Source organism: Rhamphochromis sp. 'chilingali', assembly GCF_963969265.1.
Source record: "Rhamphochromis sp. 'chilingali' genome assembly, chromosome: 19".
In the NCBI taxonomy this organism is placed as follows: Eukaryota; Metazoa; Chordata; class Actinopteri; order Cichliformes; family Cichlidae; genus Rhamphochromis; species Rhamphochromis sp. 'chilingali'.
The window spans coordinates 6857097-6873715 of record NC_137946.1 but is presented as its reverse complement, the minus strand read 5'-3'; the positions used below and the strand labels follow the sequence as shown (position 1 = coordinate 6873715).

At 43.2% G+C, this 16619-nt stretch overlaps 1 protein-coding gene across 1 annotated transcript; it reads left to right on the top strand.

The window, feature by feature from the left end:
• The first annotated feature begins 3610 nt into the window (after nt 1-3610).
• Nucleotides 3611-9694, top strand: LOC308386677 (E3 SUMO-protein ligase ZBED1-like). Its single transcript, XM_080866385.1, has 3 exons — nt 3611-7225; nt 7940-8163; nt 8308-9694. The coding sequence occupies exons 1-3, from the start codon at nt 6424-6426 to the stop codon at nt 8905-8907; spliced, it is 1626 nt and encodes a 541-aa protein (XP_080722511.1). The 5' UTR covers nt 3611-6423; the 3' UTR covers nt 8908-9694.
• The last annotated feature ends 6925 nt before the right edge of the window (nt 9695-16619 follow it).

Below are 16619 nucleotides of genomic sequence, written 5' to 3'. Positions count from 1 at the left end.
CCCCTGTTAGGGCATGCCGCCCTGCCCCGGGGAAGGCCCGAAGGGGCAACAAGGGATCAGGGGTGGGGCTATCGGGGGAGGAGCCAAAGACACCTACTCCCGCCAGCATGGCAGCAACCATCTGTGGACAGGGGACCACAAATGCTGGGAGGCGAGGCACTCAACTGCCTGCCACCAGACCTATCAGGAAGGAGCGGCACCTGAGGTGGGCTGAGGCCGCGTGACATCAACCTCGAGGTCCACTCTACTAGATAGGACCTCAGGAAGGGCTAGTTCCCACACCCGGCATGCTCCAATCAAGAGCTGAAGAGACCCATCTCGCCCAACTCTGTGCCTGGGGACCAGCAGGGGGGCAGCCCAGGGACAGGTGGGCAACACCTGAGGAGAGGATGGAAGTTTCTTCAACATCCGCCACCTGATCGTCAACCTCCACCGGCCCAGGCCTCACAGAGGCGGAGCCATGGGAGGGACACTGTGGGAGGGGCCAACAGTGAATCAGCAACAGGTGTGGGAAGGGACCCAGCCCATGGCCTGCCTATCTGGTGTCCACAGCAGTGGCAGCCATTGTCCCCAAAAAAAGAAAAGCAGGCTTTTGCCTGCTTTCTTTTTTTGGGAGGCATGAGATGGGGGAGGGCGGGCCATTTAAATGCTTTCAGAAAAACAAGCATGGTCTCCCTAGTTCGTGCTGGCAACAAAGCAGTCCATGCAAGAATCAACTTCTCTAGCCAGCACAGCATGCTCTGGGCTCAGGGCTCGCAAAATCGCTAGCCCGACGTCACGGGGCTAGCGATTTTTCCAGTCGGGCTACCAAAATCTATCTCAGCCCTGCCCGTCGGGCTATCATAGGAAGGAAAAATGTATGTCAATGCTTTTGCATGCTTTCGGAAATGTAGCTGGGTAATTATGTCATTGGCATCGGTGAGCCACTGTCAATATGTGACATATTGAAATCGCGTTTGAATTTGCGCTTGTTTGTTGCTTTCACTTTGCAATCGCGCGAACTGTGTATAGAGAGCGACAGTACTGATTGCTGAGTGATGATAATTTGCGCACCAATTCCTCTGACATCGTCTTAGCTTACTATGCAAACATGACAAGTGAAATCTCCCGCAGCAAGCTTAAACATGTGAGAGGTTGATCGCGCAGAGAATCGCTGAGCGTTATGTGAGTGCGTGTGTAAAAGCAGCAGGATATATATTTTAGTTCTGCTGAGCCAAATAAGACAGGTCAGGGTGAAGAAGTGACAGCCAAAGAAAAGCTTACCACAAAACGGAAAAGTTATGACAAATCAGACTATAAGGCAAAAAGAAAGTGCAGCTTTATGGTTTCATGGACAAAAGAATTTCTGTGGCTGCAATATGACAAGCTAAATAATAACCAGGGGTGCACATAAATGGTCTGCAGGTGCGCATTCGCTGTCAAAATAAAAAACGTGCACAAGATAAGAAGTTGCAATGCGTGTTTGCGTACATAGGATTTTCTGGAGGAAGACAGACATTTGTTTAGAACTCTTAAAGATGTTGAAGAAGCAAGCTCCTTTAAGCAATTACTTTGGTGTTCCTCCACCTCCAAAGAAATGTCAGGAGTCCGAACCACAAAAGAAGCGCGTATTCTCGGAAAAGTGGTTGCAGGAGGTGAGCTGGCTTAAAACAAATGATGAACGCACAGAGATGTGGTGCGAAATGTGCCATGAAAATCCCACTCTAGCGGACAAAAACAGTGCCTTTTATATGGACGCAAACTGCAAACTTGCAACTTCTTATCTGGTGCGCGTCTTTTATTTTGACAGCGAATGCGCATATGCGGACCACTTATGTGCACCCGTGTAAATAACATAATGTTCTGCAGGGTGTGTTGTTGGTTTTCCCTCGATTTCTGAGTCGACAAGTGCCTTTGTTACTGGGACAAGTAATTTTAAGAAAGGATCCCATTAGAACCCGTGAGAAATGCAAGAAACGCATTATTGCTCAGTCTGCAATATCTTTCCCGGAACAAACACCAATTGCAAATAACATACTAAAAATAAACCTGAAAAATCTGATTAGAACAGCTACTACAGTGGGGCAAAAAAGTATTTAGTCAGCCACCGATTGTGCAAGTTCCCCCACTTAAAATGATGACAGAGGTCAGTAATTTGCACCAGAGGTACACTTCAACTGTGAGAGACAGAATGTGAAAAAAAAATCCATGAATTCACATGGTAGGATTTGTAAAGAATTTATTCGTAAATTAGGGTGGAAAATAAGTATTTGGTCACCTCAAACAAGGAAAATCTCTGGCTCTCACAGACCTGTAACGTCGTCTGTAAAAAGCTTTTCTGTCCCCCACTCGTTACCTGTATGAATGGCACCTGTTTGAACTCATCATCTGTATAAAAGACACCTGTCCACAGCCTCAAACAGTCAGACTCCAAACTCCGCCATGGCCAAGACCAAAGAGCTTTGGAAGGACACCAGGAAAAGTATTGTAGAGCTGCACCAGACTGGGAAGAGTGAATCTACAATAGGCAAGCAGCTTGGTGTGAAAAAATCAACTGTGGGAGCAATCATCAGAAAATGGAAGACATACAAGACCACTGATAATCTCCCTCGATCTGGGGCTCCACGCAAGATCTCATCCCGTGGGGTCAAAATGATCATGAGAACGGTGAGCAAAGATCCCAGAACCACACGGGGGGACCTGGTGAATGACCTGCAGAGAGCTGGGACCAAAGTAACAAAGGTCACCATCAGTAACACACTACAACGGCAGGGAATCAAATCCCGCAGTGCCAGACGTGTTCCGCTGCTGAAGCCAGTGCATGTCCAGGCCCGTCTGAAGTTTGCCAGAGAGCACATGGATGATACAGCAGAGGATTGGGAGAATGTCATGTGGTCAGATGAAACCAAAGTAGAACTTTTTGGTATAAACTCAACTCGTCGTGTTTGGAGGAAGAAGAATACTGAGTCGCATCCCAAGAACACCATACCTACTGTGAAGCATGGGGGTGGAAACATCATGCTATGGGGCTGTTTTTCTGCCAAGGGGACAGGACGACTGATCCGTGTTAAGGACAGAATGAATGGGGCCATGTATCGTGAGATTTTGAGCCAAAACCTCCTTCCATCAGTGAGAACTTTGAAGATGAAACGAGGCTGGGTCTTCCAACATGACAATGATCCAAAACACACCGCCCGGGCAACAAAGGAGTGGCTCCGTAAGAAGCATTTGAAAGTCCTGGAGTGGCCTAGCCAGTCTCCAGACCTCAACCCCATAGAAAATCTGTGGCGGGAGTTGAAAGTCCGTGTTGCTCGGCGACAGCCCCAAAACATCACTGCTCTCGAGAAGATCTGCATGGAGGAATGGGCCAAAATACCAGCTACTGTGTGTGCAAACCTAGTAAAGACCTATAGTAAACCTTTGACCTCTGTTATTGCCAACAAAGGTTATGTTACAAAGTATTGAGTTGTATTTTTGTTATTGACCAAATACTTATTTTCCACCCTAATTTACGAATAAATTCTTTACAAATCCTACCATGTGGATTCATGGATTTTTTTTTTCACATTCTGTCTCTCACAGTTGAAGTGTACCTCTGGTGCAAATTACTGACCTCTGTCATCATTTTAGGTGGGGGAACTTGCACAATCGGTGGCTGACTAAATACTTTTTTGCCCCACTGTATGTTGCAAAGAGTGAACTATCACTGGCACAATTTAGCAGTCTTTGAAAACTTCAAAAACCCGTGACTTCAGTGGAAAATTCTAAATCAGGATCTGACACAGACTGATTCATGTCCTACACAGTTCTTACAAGTTCATAGAAATTTCTGTTCAATTAGAACCAAGTATTTGAGTTGATGATTGTAATTTTTATACAATGCTGTAATTTGTGTTTCAACAATTTTTTGATTGTTTTGTTTCCGTTACAATATTATACTTTAATGTATAATATTGTAACGGAAACAAAACCTTTTTGCGGTGATTCTAAAGCTGTTAGTTTTATCTCTCTCCAAACATTATTGACCGAACCAGCAGTAAAAGAAGATCCAAACTACGCTTCACAAAAACATCGTCATGAATTCCCTCTGACGTTTGCTGTTTTGCTTCCACCACACTTCATGCACAGCTCTCTCTCTCTCGCTTTCTCTGCATACTTCAAGAACAGTTTCCCGTCTAAAAATCTGTTTTGTGCATTATTCGCTTGCTTGTTACGCACAAGTCTACCGTTGTTTACAGCGCTGTCGGCCGCTGTTTTTTTCCCTTTTATGTTGCACCCTCAGAGAGACATGACTCCATTCTCCTTTTTTTGCAACTTTATTCTCCTCAGTTCAGGTTTGGAGTTTACAGGAAGCATAGCGTATCATCAGCAAAACATCGCTTCCTCACGTCTCAGAGACTGTTTTTTTTCTGCGCTTACTGATGACATCACACGTCTGAACTCTGACCTCCTGGAGCCAGTAAACTATGAAAATTAACTAGAAATGTGTCCAAAAACAAAACACAATTAAATAAGAATAGTCTTTAAAGATTTTTCCAACAATTCAGAAAAATGTACGTTTTATAACTTCTTTTAGAGCGCAACACCCTCCCCCACAAAAGAAAAATGTTGCAACACATTTTCTTTCTAATCTTTGACAATTTACCAAAAATAGAACATTTAACCGAAGCTGAGTGAGCAAACAAATATTTCCACACATATTACACATTACTGGGTGAGAGGCTATACCATCTCTTAGTATCTCAGGACAAGTCTCTCATGGTCACGATACAAAACTAAATGTTTATAGTCCTTTTGTACTGAAGGGTGGGTTATCCCTCGAGGTATTGGTGGGCCCGCCGAATCTTCACAGTGGGAAAAGGAAAATACCATTTACACCCCAACATCATGTGATTACACACTTCAAAACCATGAGTTCATTAAACCCATATTGTACCCACGTCTTAGCTCTTTGACGCTAGAATGATAAACCTTTTCTCAATTTATAATAGTAATAATGCTCAGAGTACCTGTTTTTCTTTTAACTGTAACATTTGTCAATACCACATCAACATGAACTGCAACTGTAATGTTATGCTTAGATTAAACTCTCTTGTGAAATTGACTCTGTGTTTTCTGTTTTATCTATTCATACTGTAAAGGATACATGAATGATGGTGGGACAGAGGAATGATGGATGGCACTTGAAGGGCTGTTCACACTGACAGGGCATGCGCTCCATTGCTGGACGGTTGGCTGGCCTAGTTTTTCATATGTGTAGACACGCCGGGGCTGTCTCATTCTCTTTGGCTTGTGCCTCCATGTCTCAGCATCGCTCTGCTCACTCTCGGGTCCAACAGCTGGAGCTTCAACCTCCTCCTCCAAACTGCGTCTCTCCTCCACCTGTTCCTCTTCAGGATGCCCCTCTGCTCTGAAAGCAGGCTCAGACTTCTCTCCGAGTGCTTCACTCCGGGGGCAGAAATCCTCTGCTTCTGGGTTGAGGGGTAGATCGGCATATCTGAGTGCTGTCCACATGTGACAGTTGTCTTCACTAGAACTGCCTGTGTCTGTTTGGTCAGTATCGGGCTTGGTCTCATGATGTCTTTCAGGCTGCTTTCGCACACCCCAGACTCGTCAACCAGGTAAGGACATGGCAACAGTAGGTTACGGTGTAACACTCGTCTTCTTCCTGTCCCCTGCAATGGCTCAACCACGTACACTGGACTATCCGGACCTTTCCTTTTGGTGATGACATGAATCATATCCTCTCAATAGCGGCACAGTTTCCCAGGACCTCCTCTGGGTGTGAGATTTCTCACCAAGACATGGTCACCTGGCTGAAGCATAGAGCTCCATGCATGTTGATTGAAGTTTTTCTGTCCCCTTCTTGCACTCTTTCTCATGTTCTGCCTCGCAATTGCATAGGCCTCTTGCATAACTCCTCTCCATTTCTCTGCATAGCCAATGTGTGATTGACTCTTCTCTTCTTCTCTTTTTGGGAAGAGCAGGTCAATAGGCAAGGTTGGTTCACAGCCAAAGAGAAGGAAGAATGGAGAAAATCCTGTTGCTTCGTGCACAGTCGAGTTGTAGGCATGAACTACTTTGTTCAAATGGTCTTTCCATCTTGACTTCTGATTTTCATCAAGTGTCCGGAGTAGGGCTGGGCGATATATCAAAAATTTATCGTTACCGAAATTTATGACTCTCATCAACGTCATTTTGCCCATGTCGGTAAATTCGGTATTTAAAAAAAAAAAGAAAAGGCATGTGCAGGTTGGCGATGTTCATGTCCCTTTAAGACGCTGTGCTACGTTACAGACTTGACAGCGTGGAGTCACATGACTCTACTACCTGTAACAAGACGAGACACGGGTGAACAAATGGAGGACGATTTAAATGTTGAAGCAGCAGCGACGGAGGTAGAGCTGGTGGAGGAGGAAGAGGAGACGCTTGTTAACAAAAAAAATGCATCATCAATCGTTTGGCAACATTTTGGATTCAACAAGGATGATATTGATCAAAAAATTGTTAAATGTAAACTGCAAAAAGACTGTTGCGTCAAGTCAAGGTAACACAACCAACCTCTTCCACCACCTGCAGCACAACCATGTGATTCAATTCGAAGACATAAAAAAAGCTCAAAGCGAGAAGAGAGTAGGAGGACCAGCAAAAACGTCTTCCTCCACCAGGCAGCGGTCAATAACCGAAGCATTTGCTAGTACTCAACTATATGAGCGAACTTCAAAAAGATGGCAAGAAATCACAAATGCTATAGGCTACCACATAGCAAAAGACATGGCTCCTATTGCTACAGTGGAACGCAACAGGTTCAGACACTTCATGAAAATAATTGACAAGAGATACGAACTCCCATCACGAAAATATTTTTCAAAAACTATCATTCCCAGCATGTACAGCACAGAGAGGGAAAAGGTTGCTGCTGAATTGAGATACGTTAAGCACGTTGCAGCCACATCCGATCTCTGGTCCAGCCGTACAATGGAGCCGTATATTAGTCTCACAGTTCATTACATCGACAACAAATGGGAGCTGCGTACCAGAGTGCTCGAGACGGCCTATTTTCCATCTGATCACACGGGGGAGATGGTTGGACAGGGGTTGAGAGCGATGCTGTCTGCATGGGACATCAGTGAAGAGGACCTTGTTGCTATAACAACTGACAACGGCCCAAATATTGTGAAAGCTGTCAAGCTCAATAAATGGACACGGGTGCAAAGTTTTGGGCACAGGCTGCACCTGGCAATCGGTAAGTGTGTACATCTTAATATATTTGGGTGGTGACATCTGGTGTGTTTTAAAGTGACTTTAATTCTGTGCGTCATATTCAAAATTGAAAGTATTAATGTTTGAATAATGTTTATATAGGCATAAAAATACTTAAGACTGCTGAGCAGCAGTGTATCCAGAAAGTTTTTACAGAATAAAGGTAAATACAATAAAGGTATTGTGAGCCAGTGTTGATCATGTTGTGCTGTGAAATGTAGCAAAATACATGATTTTTAAAATGTTTTATTACTGTGCCAACCCTTTTTAATTTTGTAAATATGGTCTGAGAGGTCTTATTTAATTCTTACTTTATTTTGCTTGCTTTATTTGAGAATTAGACCATGAATTGGGGTGATGTTGGGTGTGAAGATTTGGATAAAATTTATGCCTTTTTTCAGTTTTTATTTTCAAGACTTTTTTTTATAACTTGGCAGTCCCTTTGTAATTTTTCAAATTTTGGTAGAATTGAGAAGTGTTATTGTTGCATTCAAGTACATCCAATAAAGGTAAATGTAATATTTTTAGTAGCTAAAATCTGATGAGGAATACTTCATTTTATTTTTTCTAGTTTAGTTCAGTTTTTCCCCTGAAAAAGTTCTGTGGTCAGTGGAGGTTTACATGGCAGTTAAATGACTACAACAATTTTTCCTATTCTTAATGTTTGCATGTGTGTGTTTTTGCTTGTTTGTTTCAGAAAACACCCTGAAAAATCACCCCCCTGTGGAACGGGCAATGAAGACCTGCAAAAAGATTGTTAGTACCTTTTCCTACAGCTGGAAAAAGAAGAAGGCATTACGGAAGGCACAACAAGAGATGAACTTACCAATGCACAAGCTCAAAACGGCATGTCCAACCAGATGGGGATCCATGCAGATGATGACAGCACGGATCCTTGAGCAGAAAAATGCCATCACCCGGGTAGGTTAAATGATCCTTCATTATCTATTTTATTGTGTGCATTCAGGTAATGCATTTAGCCTTTATTGTGATTGCTCTGATCTACCATTTAAGATGAAATAAATAATATAATTAAATTAAAATAATAAATAATTATTATTACAGGTCCTCACTGATGACAGAGCATCAAGACATCTTGTTCCGACGTGGTCAGACCTGGATGTCTTGGAGGCAGTCAACAAAGCTCTTGCTCCATTGGTAGAGTTTACGGACGCCCTGTCAGGGGAAGAGTATGTCACCATCTCATCTGTGAAGCCTGTCCTACACATCCTCCATTCACGAGTGCTGGCTGAGAAAGAAGATGATGTGACGCTGACCAAAACCATAAAATCTGAAATCCTTGCATACCTTGACGACAAGTTTTCAGATCCTCCCACTGTAGAGCTTTTGGACACAGCCAGCTTTGTTGACCCCAGATTCAAAGCTGCATATATTTCTGCCGACCGTGTTACTACCATTCAAGAGAAAGTGAAAATGGAGATGAAGTCAGCAGCTGCAGTCCACCCAGAAAGTACAGCAGAGAGCACAGAGCCTCAGCCTTCTACATCATCCGAAGAAAAAAAGCGAAAGAGATCACTGGGAAGCTTTTTCAAAGAAAGTGAGACTCTCTCTTCAACTGCACCCACTGTGTCACCTGAGCAAGCAATAGAAGCTGAGCTGAGCAGCTATTCAGTGTGTCCTGTCCAGGACAGTGAGGAAAAGTAAACTTTCCCACTCTAAGTAAAGTTGCAAAAAAGTATCTTTGCATCCCAGCCACCAGCTCCCCATCCGAGCGGGTTTTCAGTTCTGGAGGAAACATTGTGACATGCCTCAGATCCTGCCTGAAACCTGACATGGTCAATAAGCTTGTTTTTCTTAGCAAGAACCTGGAGTAAACACTACTCAGGTAAACATCTACAACAGTAGTTTGATTGAACCACTCAGGATACCAAGTCTGCTGCTGCCCCTTTTTGAAGTGCCCTGTTCAAGCCCTGCCTAATTTTAACTATCAGTGTTCTATTGAAGTTTTTTGCAAACAGCACTATTTAATGTTTTTGTTTAAGAGTTTATAGTTTTCACTAGTCACATGGCAGTGCTTAGTATTTATTATAGTTTTTTCTGTGTTCAATTGACATTTGTGTTTGTGACATTATTTGTTTACAAGTTATACTACCTCAAGGCCTTAGCAGAGATAGGCCTTTGTCCATGATGGCATTACATTTGCACAATCATTGTTTACTTTGTGAATAGCCAATGTGAAACATATTTATTATTAAACTATTTTGTTTACAAGGGATACACATTTTTTAGAGAGCATGGTTACATATTGTATCCTACACTTTTTATTTTGTTCAGTTAATAAATCTTAACCACTAAAAGTACTTACTACTATTGTCTTCATTTATTTTCAGTGACATTTTACAGTCCTTTAAAGTGGTAATAATATAATTGCAATGAATAGGTCTAGGGGGAATAATATTATCAAAATAACTGGAGGAACTATGCTGCCTGCCACAGCCCCATCAAATGGAAAAAAAAAAAACGTTTGTTTTTTTGGCACTTGGGGTGGTTATCGTCCATTTATCGTTATCGAGGTTAACTGCTCAATTTATCGTGATATTGATTTTAGGCCATATCGCCCAGCCCTAGTCCGGAGCATACCTAGGAGTGTCCTATTGAAGCGCTCTGCAGGATTGGCCTGTGGGTGGTACGGGGAGGTACGAGAATGGCTGATACCACAGTAGCCTTGAAGCTTGCGGAAAAGATTGTTCTCAAATTCTTTCCCCTGGTCATGGTGTATTTTGGATGGGGAAGCAGAAGCGCATGATAAAGTCATCAAAGAGCTTTCTTGCCGCAGTCTTCCCAGACTTGTCCCTTGTCGCATATGCCTCAGAGGCGGAGCCAGACATTTGAAACACCCGGGGCTTAGCCCTAAAGGGGGATTTTTTTTTTTTTTTTTTGGGGGGGGGGGGGGGGGGGGTTAGAAATGACTGAAAGATTAATAGGCTCTGTTTTGAGTTTTGTTCAAAAAAGAATGACTTCATATAGGGAAAAATATATATCACATGTGCAGGACACCTTAAACTAGTTTTTTAATTAAGCAGCAAGGCAGAATAAAGTCGGGGCTGTATCAAGACACGAGGACTAAACCCCAATTCAACCAGACCCAAAACTGATCCGGAATTAAAACAGGGCTACAACAGTTCAAAATCAGGACTACTTAGGATTTAACAAAGACAGAGCCACAATCAGAACTAGATGATAGTAGCACTAAAAATCATCATAGACCTGCACTACACTTATTTTTTTAATTCTACCAAAGTCCACTATTTAGATTGAGAAAAGTTTATATAATTATTTAGCCTTGTTGTGCAAACAAGCCTGCATAACTTAATAAATATAGAATTTGAAAAATAACAAACCTAAAAAGAAACACTAGGTATGAGATACATGAGGACCTATGATATGGTGATACTTTTGGTAAACAACCATTTGACTAACATGTGTGTCTCACCTGCTCTTGTTCATCTCTGTTCTGTCCTCATTCTCCATCTCCCTCTCTGTTCCCCTCTCTCCCTCTCTCTCCCTCTTTGTGCTGACAATCATCAAATATACAGTTGAAACCAGATATTTACATACTCTTCAGATCAAAACACAAACACTTTTTTAATTGTAAGATCAAATCAGACTAAATGTTTATTTTTTTAGATTGATAAATATAAAAAACATGTTTGTTAACTTTAAGAGTAAAGAGAGAAACTATCTGTATTTCTTAATTGCAAATGGCACCAAATTGTATTCAAACTTGAGCCACACTTATGGAGCTCCACAATTCTTTTCCTGGTGTTTTGGTTGACATCTCTTAATTTTCCCATTTCAAAGAAACAGGCTCTGTGTTTTGCCTTATATGCATCCACAGCTGTGCCACCAATTTACTCACATGGACTCTACTAACCTATCAGAAGCTTCTTCAGCTCAGAATGGAATCGTCTGGAGTTTTCTTATTAATTAACAAACTTAATGTATATGTACTCCTAAATTTGATCAAAGTGATAAAAAATAGACAGCTCTGTCTCTCTTTATTCTGACATTTAACTAATTCAAAAGATATTTCAATATTTATCTAAAACAAAAGTTTACTCTAAATTGATGTTGTACAGTAAAAATGTTTTATGTTTTCTCCCTAAAGTGTATGTAAATATCTGGTTACAAATGTGAATATCCTGCTATGTACTGAAATCCCTCTTGTTTTGCATAGAAATATACTGAACAACATACAAAGCATAATATATAAAATAACATTTACCTGAGTTTTTTCTTTGAAAGAACCCTCTAATGTCCATTCTTATATTTCAGTACATAACTGAAACCGATTTAGTCGGGGAGGGTAAGAACTGAAAATATGAAATAAACACATGTAAGCTAAGACTCTCTAAAAAAATAGCATTTGTTCGGCTTTTCATTTCGCCATTTGTTGATTCACCTGAAGAGCAAGTAACGTAATATTGGTCAAGTGATCAGTTTGATATCAATCTTTCGTGATTCACCGTCATATTTACATTATTTGTACGGTATGAATGATTTGCTTTGGTACCTGCTCAAACTTAAGCTCTCCTTAGTATGGCTGGCTCCGTTTCTCCAACAGCGCACACACAGGCGGCAGCTGCCCCGCCCCCTCGCTCAGTCTCTTAGTGCCTGAGCTCGGATCATACCAATATCAGGGGGGATTCACGCACAGTCGTAAATTCCCACAGTGTGCACTATGTGCTTCGAATATTGTGTGTACTTTTTCTTTTATACAGTTGTCAGCCAGACATCTAACTATGAAAAAATTACACTCCAAAAGACCCCGGGCTTCTGACAAAACAACCCGGGCTTAAGCCCAGTAAGCCACCCCCATGCTCCGCCCCTGATATGCCTGGGCATATTTGGTGAAATGATCCACAACTACGAGTATGTATTCTTTACCTCCTGTGCACTTGTCCAAATGCAGATAGTCAATGGATATCATCTCAAACGGCGCAGAGGTTTCAATGCTCTGAATTGGTGTTCTGGTTATTCTGTTAGGCTTCTTCTTCTTTATACAGCGACACACCTGAGCGACATAGTGCTCCATTTCCTGCCTCATTTTAGGCCAGAAGAAGCGTTCCCTGGCGAGAGCAACCATCCTGTCTGCTCCTAAATGTCCCATGTCTCATGTAGATGTTTATAGACCATGGGCTTTAATGAGTCAGGAACAACTAACTGCTTTCTCCTGGTGGTCTCACGCCTCAGAATGCCATCTCCATCAATCTGGAAATGGGGCCACTGCCGAAGAAGGTACCTAACTGCCTCACTCTCCGCCATCTTTTCTTTATGCTTCAGGTAGGTGTGTGTTCTTTTCAGGGACAAAACGTGGTTTATGGCTATGTCTGCATCCTGGGAGTCTCTGATGTCATCAACTGCAAACGGCTGAATTGGTTCTGAGACGATGCATCCCTCTGGCAGCGCGTTGACATTACAGGTGACAGCTGAGATCCAGTTCATTTCTCCTGTTTTCTCTCTCTATAGGGCTTTCCCAATACATTCAATGGCATCTTGCTGACATTCCTCTGTGCATTCCTGCATGATGTCTTCAATGGGCTTTCCTCTTCTTGATAAGAAATCTGCATCTCGATTCGCTGCCCCTGGCCTGTACTTAAGAGTGAACCGATAATCTGCCAACTCCGCCACCCAGCGGTGTCCAGCTGCATTAAGTTTCGCTGACTTCATGACGTATGTCAGCGGGTTATTGTCACTGTACACAGAAAAATGAGGCGCATGAAACAGATAATCACAAAAGCATTCTGTTATGGCCCATTTCAGTGCCAGGAATTCCAGCTTGCCTGAATGTAGCTTGTAGTTTTTTTTCTGCAGCTGTCAGTGTCCATGATCCATAGCCTATGACTCTCAGGGCAGTCCCTTGACGCTGGTACAAGACTGCACCCAAACCATCCTCAGAGGCATCTACATGAAGAACAAATGGCTTCTCTAGATCTGGATATGCCATGATTGGTGGGTTTTTCAGCTGGTTTACTATTTTGTCCAATGTCTCTTGGTGAACTGTCATCCACTGGATTGGATGGGATGGTGGCAGCTGGGCAGATTTGCGGTGGCACTCCCTACTCTTTCCACGCTGCTTGTGTTCAGACTTAGGCTTTGCTAAGAGTTCATAGAGAGGTTTGGCTGTCCTTGAGAAGTCCTGTATGTAGGGTCTGTAGTAGCTAAGGAAACCCATTAACTTTCTCACCTCTCTCACGGTCGATGGTTTCTCCTGTTTCAGTGCTTGCACTGCTTCAACTTCTTTGGGGTTCATCTTGTATCCCTCTGCTGAAACCACTCGCCCTACACAGCAGACTTCACATTTGAAAAAGTCACACTTCTGTGGCCTTAATTTGATACCACATTCTCTTTGTCGCTGTAGCACTCTCCTCACATTTTGGATGTGTTGTTCGAAGCTTGAGCTAAAGACGAGTACATCATCCAAATATGGGACACACATTTCATCCCTGAGGTCTCCCAGGCATCCCTCCATGTAGCGCTGGAATGCTGCTGGGGCATTAGTAAGGCCGAATGGGACCCTCACCCACTCATAGAGTCCCCATGGTGTTATAAATGCAGTACAGGGTCTGCTGTTCTCACTCATGAAACCCTGGTGATAAGCCTTTCCCTGGTCCAATACTGTGAACCAGGAGTTGCCCCAAGGTTTTCCAGGACCTCCTGTATTCTCGGGATGGGATGTCTCTCGGGCAGTGTCTTTGCATTCAGGAGCCTATAGTCTACACACAGGCGAAGGCCACCATCTTTCCTCCTGACGCATACCACAGGCGAAGAATATGAAGAACAAGATTTTTGGATCCAGCCCCGATTGAGTAAGTCTTGTATGTGTGCTTTTACCTCCTGATAAAGGTGTCTGGGGATTGCATTCTATGTCTTTTGCACAGGCAATTTGTCTTTTAGCTGTATCTCCAGCTCTTGATCTTTAATGCATCCCGTGTCCCAGTCATCTTTTGCAAAAACATTGCATTCCTCCCTCAGCATCTGTTTTACCTGCTGCTGTTGGTCACTTGTCAGATGGCTCAAATCCACTGGTGGGTCCCAGGGCTCAGTTTTTGTTGTCTGACTGGACTGCACTGTGGGTAAGGAAGTACTTCCGTCTGATGTCTTAGAAAGCTCACCCTCCATACATTTTAGCTGTGGCATGTAGATAGCATCAACATTGTGCAGCCACCCCAGTGTAGTGCGACCACAGAGGGTGATATAATGGTCAGTCATATTTTCCACAGTCACTGCAACTTTAGCATCACCTTCTGAGGGGAGCTGAATTAGCTGTTCTCTAACAACTAGGCCTGCTGGCCATGGTGTCTCACAGTTCGGCTCCAACACTGCATGTGACCCACTCAACACACTCTTATTTAGCAAACCACTGCACTCCACCATTGCACTGTCATCATGTTACGCTTTGGGATGGTCACAAGTCGCCTTCCTACTCGGGCTATGTGGGGATGGCTGTCAGGTGTTTGTTTCTTTAGGACAGACACGACAGCTCTTGCAGTTTTGTGCCCCACCTCAAATGCTGAGCACAATCTGTCCAGCATATGCCCTGGGGGGATACAGTCTTCACTGGTGTAATCTCTCAAAGCTAATTCTTCTATCACATTAAAGCCGATGATGGGGCATTCAATGTCACCACTGGCGACTAGGATTGGAACTTGGATTGGCCTGTTGGTCATCCCAGCCACAGCATTTTTGGACAGGCTGAACTCAGTCTTCCACTGACCTCATTTCAGCATCAGGCAGGTGTTTCTTTCTCCAATTCGTCCCCACTATCGATACTTGTGAGCCGGTATCCCACAATATTGTGGTGTCCACACCTCCTAAGAAGCCATAGACCTGGCATCTTTTGCCTACCAGCTCGCCATTTGTTGTTGTTTACCAGTGAGGGGTGCTTTGAGGCTGAATGGGTCGGTTTGGTGCTTCTCCCCTTCAGGGTTAAGTATGATTTCGATCTTACTTGAATTAGCTGAGCACTTTTTCCTACGACAACCTGCTGCCCAGTGTTCCGTACTGCCACACATTCATTCACATTTGTAACAGTGGTCACATTTGTTTCCTGTATTGGATGATTGACACTGCTGGCACTGTCTAACGTTTGTGCTCCTAGGCTGTGATTGGTATTTCCGGTCAGGTGGTTCGGCCATTCTCATGTGCTGAGGCTTAATGGTCTGCTAGAGGCTGGCAATGTGAGTGGTGAGGTTCTGCAGAGCCTCACATATAGCCTTGTTGCCTTGATCAACTTTATCCATTAATGTGTCTCGTTTGACCACTCCACCTTGCTTGTTCTTACTGTCTGATGTGTGCATACTGCTTTCTTTCTCCACCTCTTGATCTTCCCCACTTACTGCTGCAACTTTGATCATCTTTGCTCTTGATGCAGCTGACAGTTTATTCTTTCTTTCCATTTCCGGACTGTATGCCGCTGTCATTTTTTCCAGAAGAACCTCATCTGTGATTTTAGGATTTTGCAGATATAGCTTCACATCAGCTCGGATGGTGTCATCATGGAGGCCAGTGAGTACTGTCTGGAGAAACTGATTTTGGATGAGCTCCGAACTGTACTTTAAACCAGACTTAACTCTCTCTGAAGCAAGAACAAGTTGTTGTCTCAAATCCAATGCTCGCATCAAAAACTGGATTGGAGTTTCTTTTGGCTCCTGTACAGCACGTGTGAGCGAGTGATACAACTCTGTGGCATCTTTCTCAATGTAATGAGTCCATAATATTTGCCTGAGAGCTTGCAAAGTCTACTCTACTCTCAAGGTAGCTTTTCAGTTTTGTTCCTGGGGTTATAGCTTGAATGATGGCTTCAACAATTTCTCCTTCATCATATCCCCTCTTCAATGCCCTCTGGATTTGTCTTTCCAAGCTAGTGTATGTTAATTTGTCCTTTTGGTTTGGTTCTCCAATTTGTCCCATTATTTTCAGATCCCGTCGGTACAGTGAGTGTACAAAAGGCCTTCAGATGAGAAACGGGGCATTACTTTTGCATCTCTTTTGCTTCACTTCATTAATTTTGTCATCTAATTCCAACAACAAAGACATTCCTTCATCTTCTCGTGCAGTAACATCCTCTCCCTCTAAGTACTGGAGAATACGCCGCCTCAGTTTACGAGGTAAGTCTTTTTCACTTTCATCCACGGCTAAACTGAGGGCAGCACAAATCTCATTCAAATCCGGTGCTAGCAGTGTAAGTAACTTTTCCTCTATCTCCTCAAGAAGTTGCTCCCAATCAGGAAACATCTGCTGTACTTTAGACATGACGAAAAACTTTTACCTTCACTACCTTTTCTCGGAGGGATGGCACTGCCATACGAGTTCAGGTGGGGGGTAGTGAGCAAGGCTAGTCTGTAGCTCGTCCT

Coding starts and splice junctions, on each gene's coding strand:
- LOC308386677 (XM_080866385.1), top strand. CDS start 6,424: ATGCATCATCAATCGTTTGGCAACATTTTGGATTCAACAAGGATGATA. Junction 7,226..7,939: donor CAGGCTGCACCTGGCAATCG/GTAAGTGTGTAC, acceptor TGTTTGTTTCAG/AAAACACCCTGAAAAATCAC. Junction 8,164..8,307: donor AGAAAAATGCCATCACCCGG/GTAGGTTAAATG, acceptor TTATTATTACAG/GTCCTCACTGATGACAGAGC.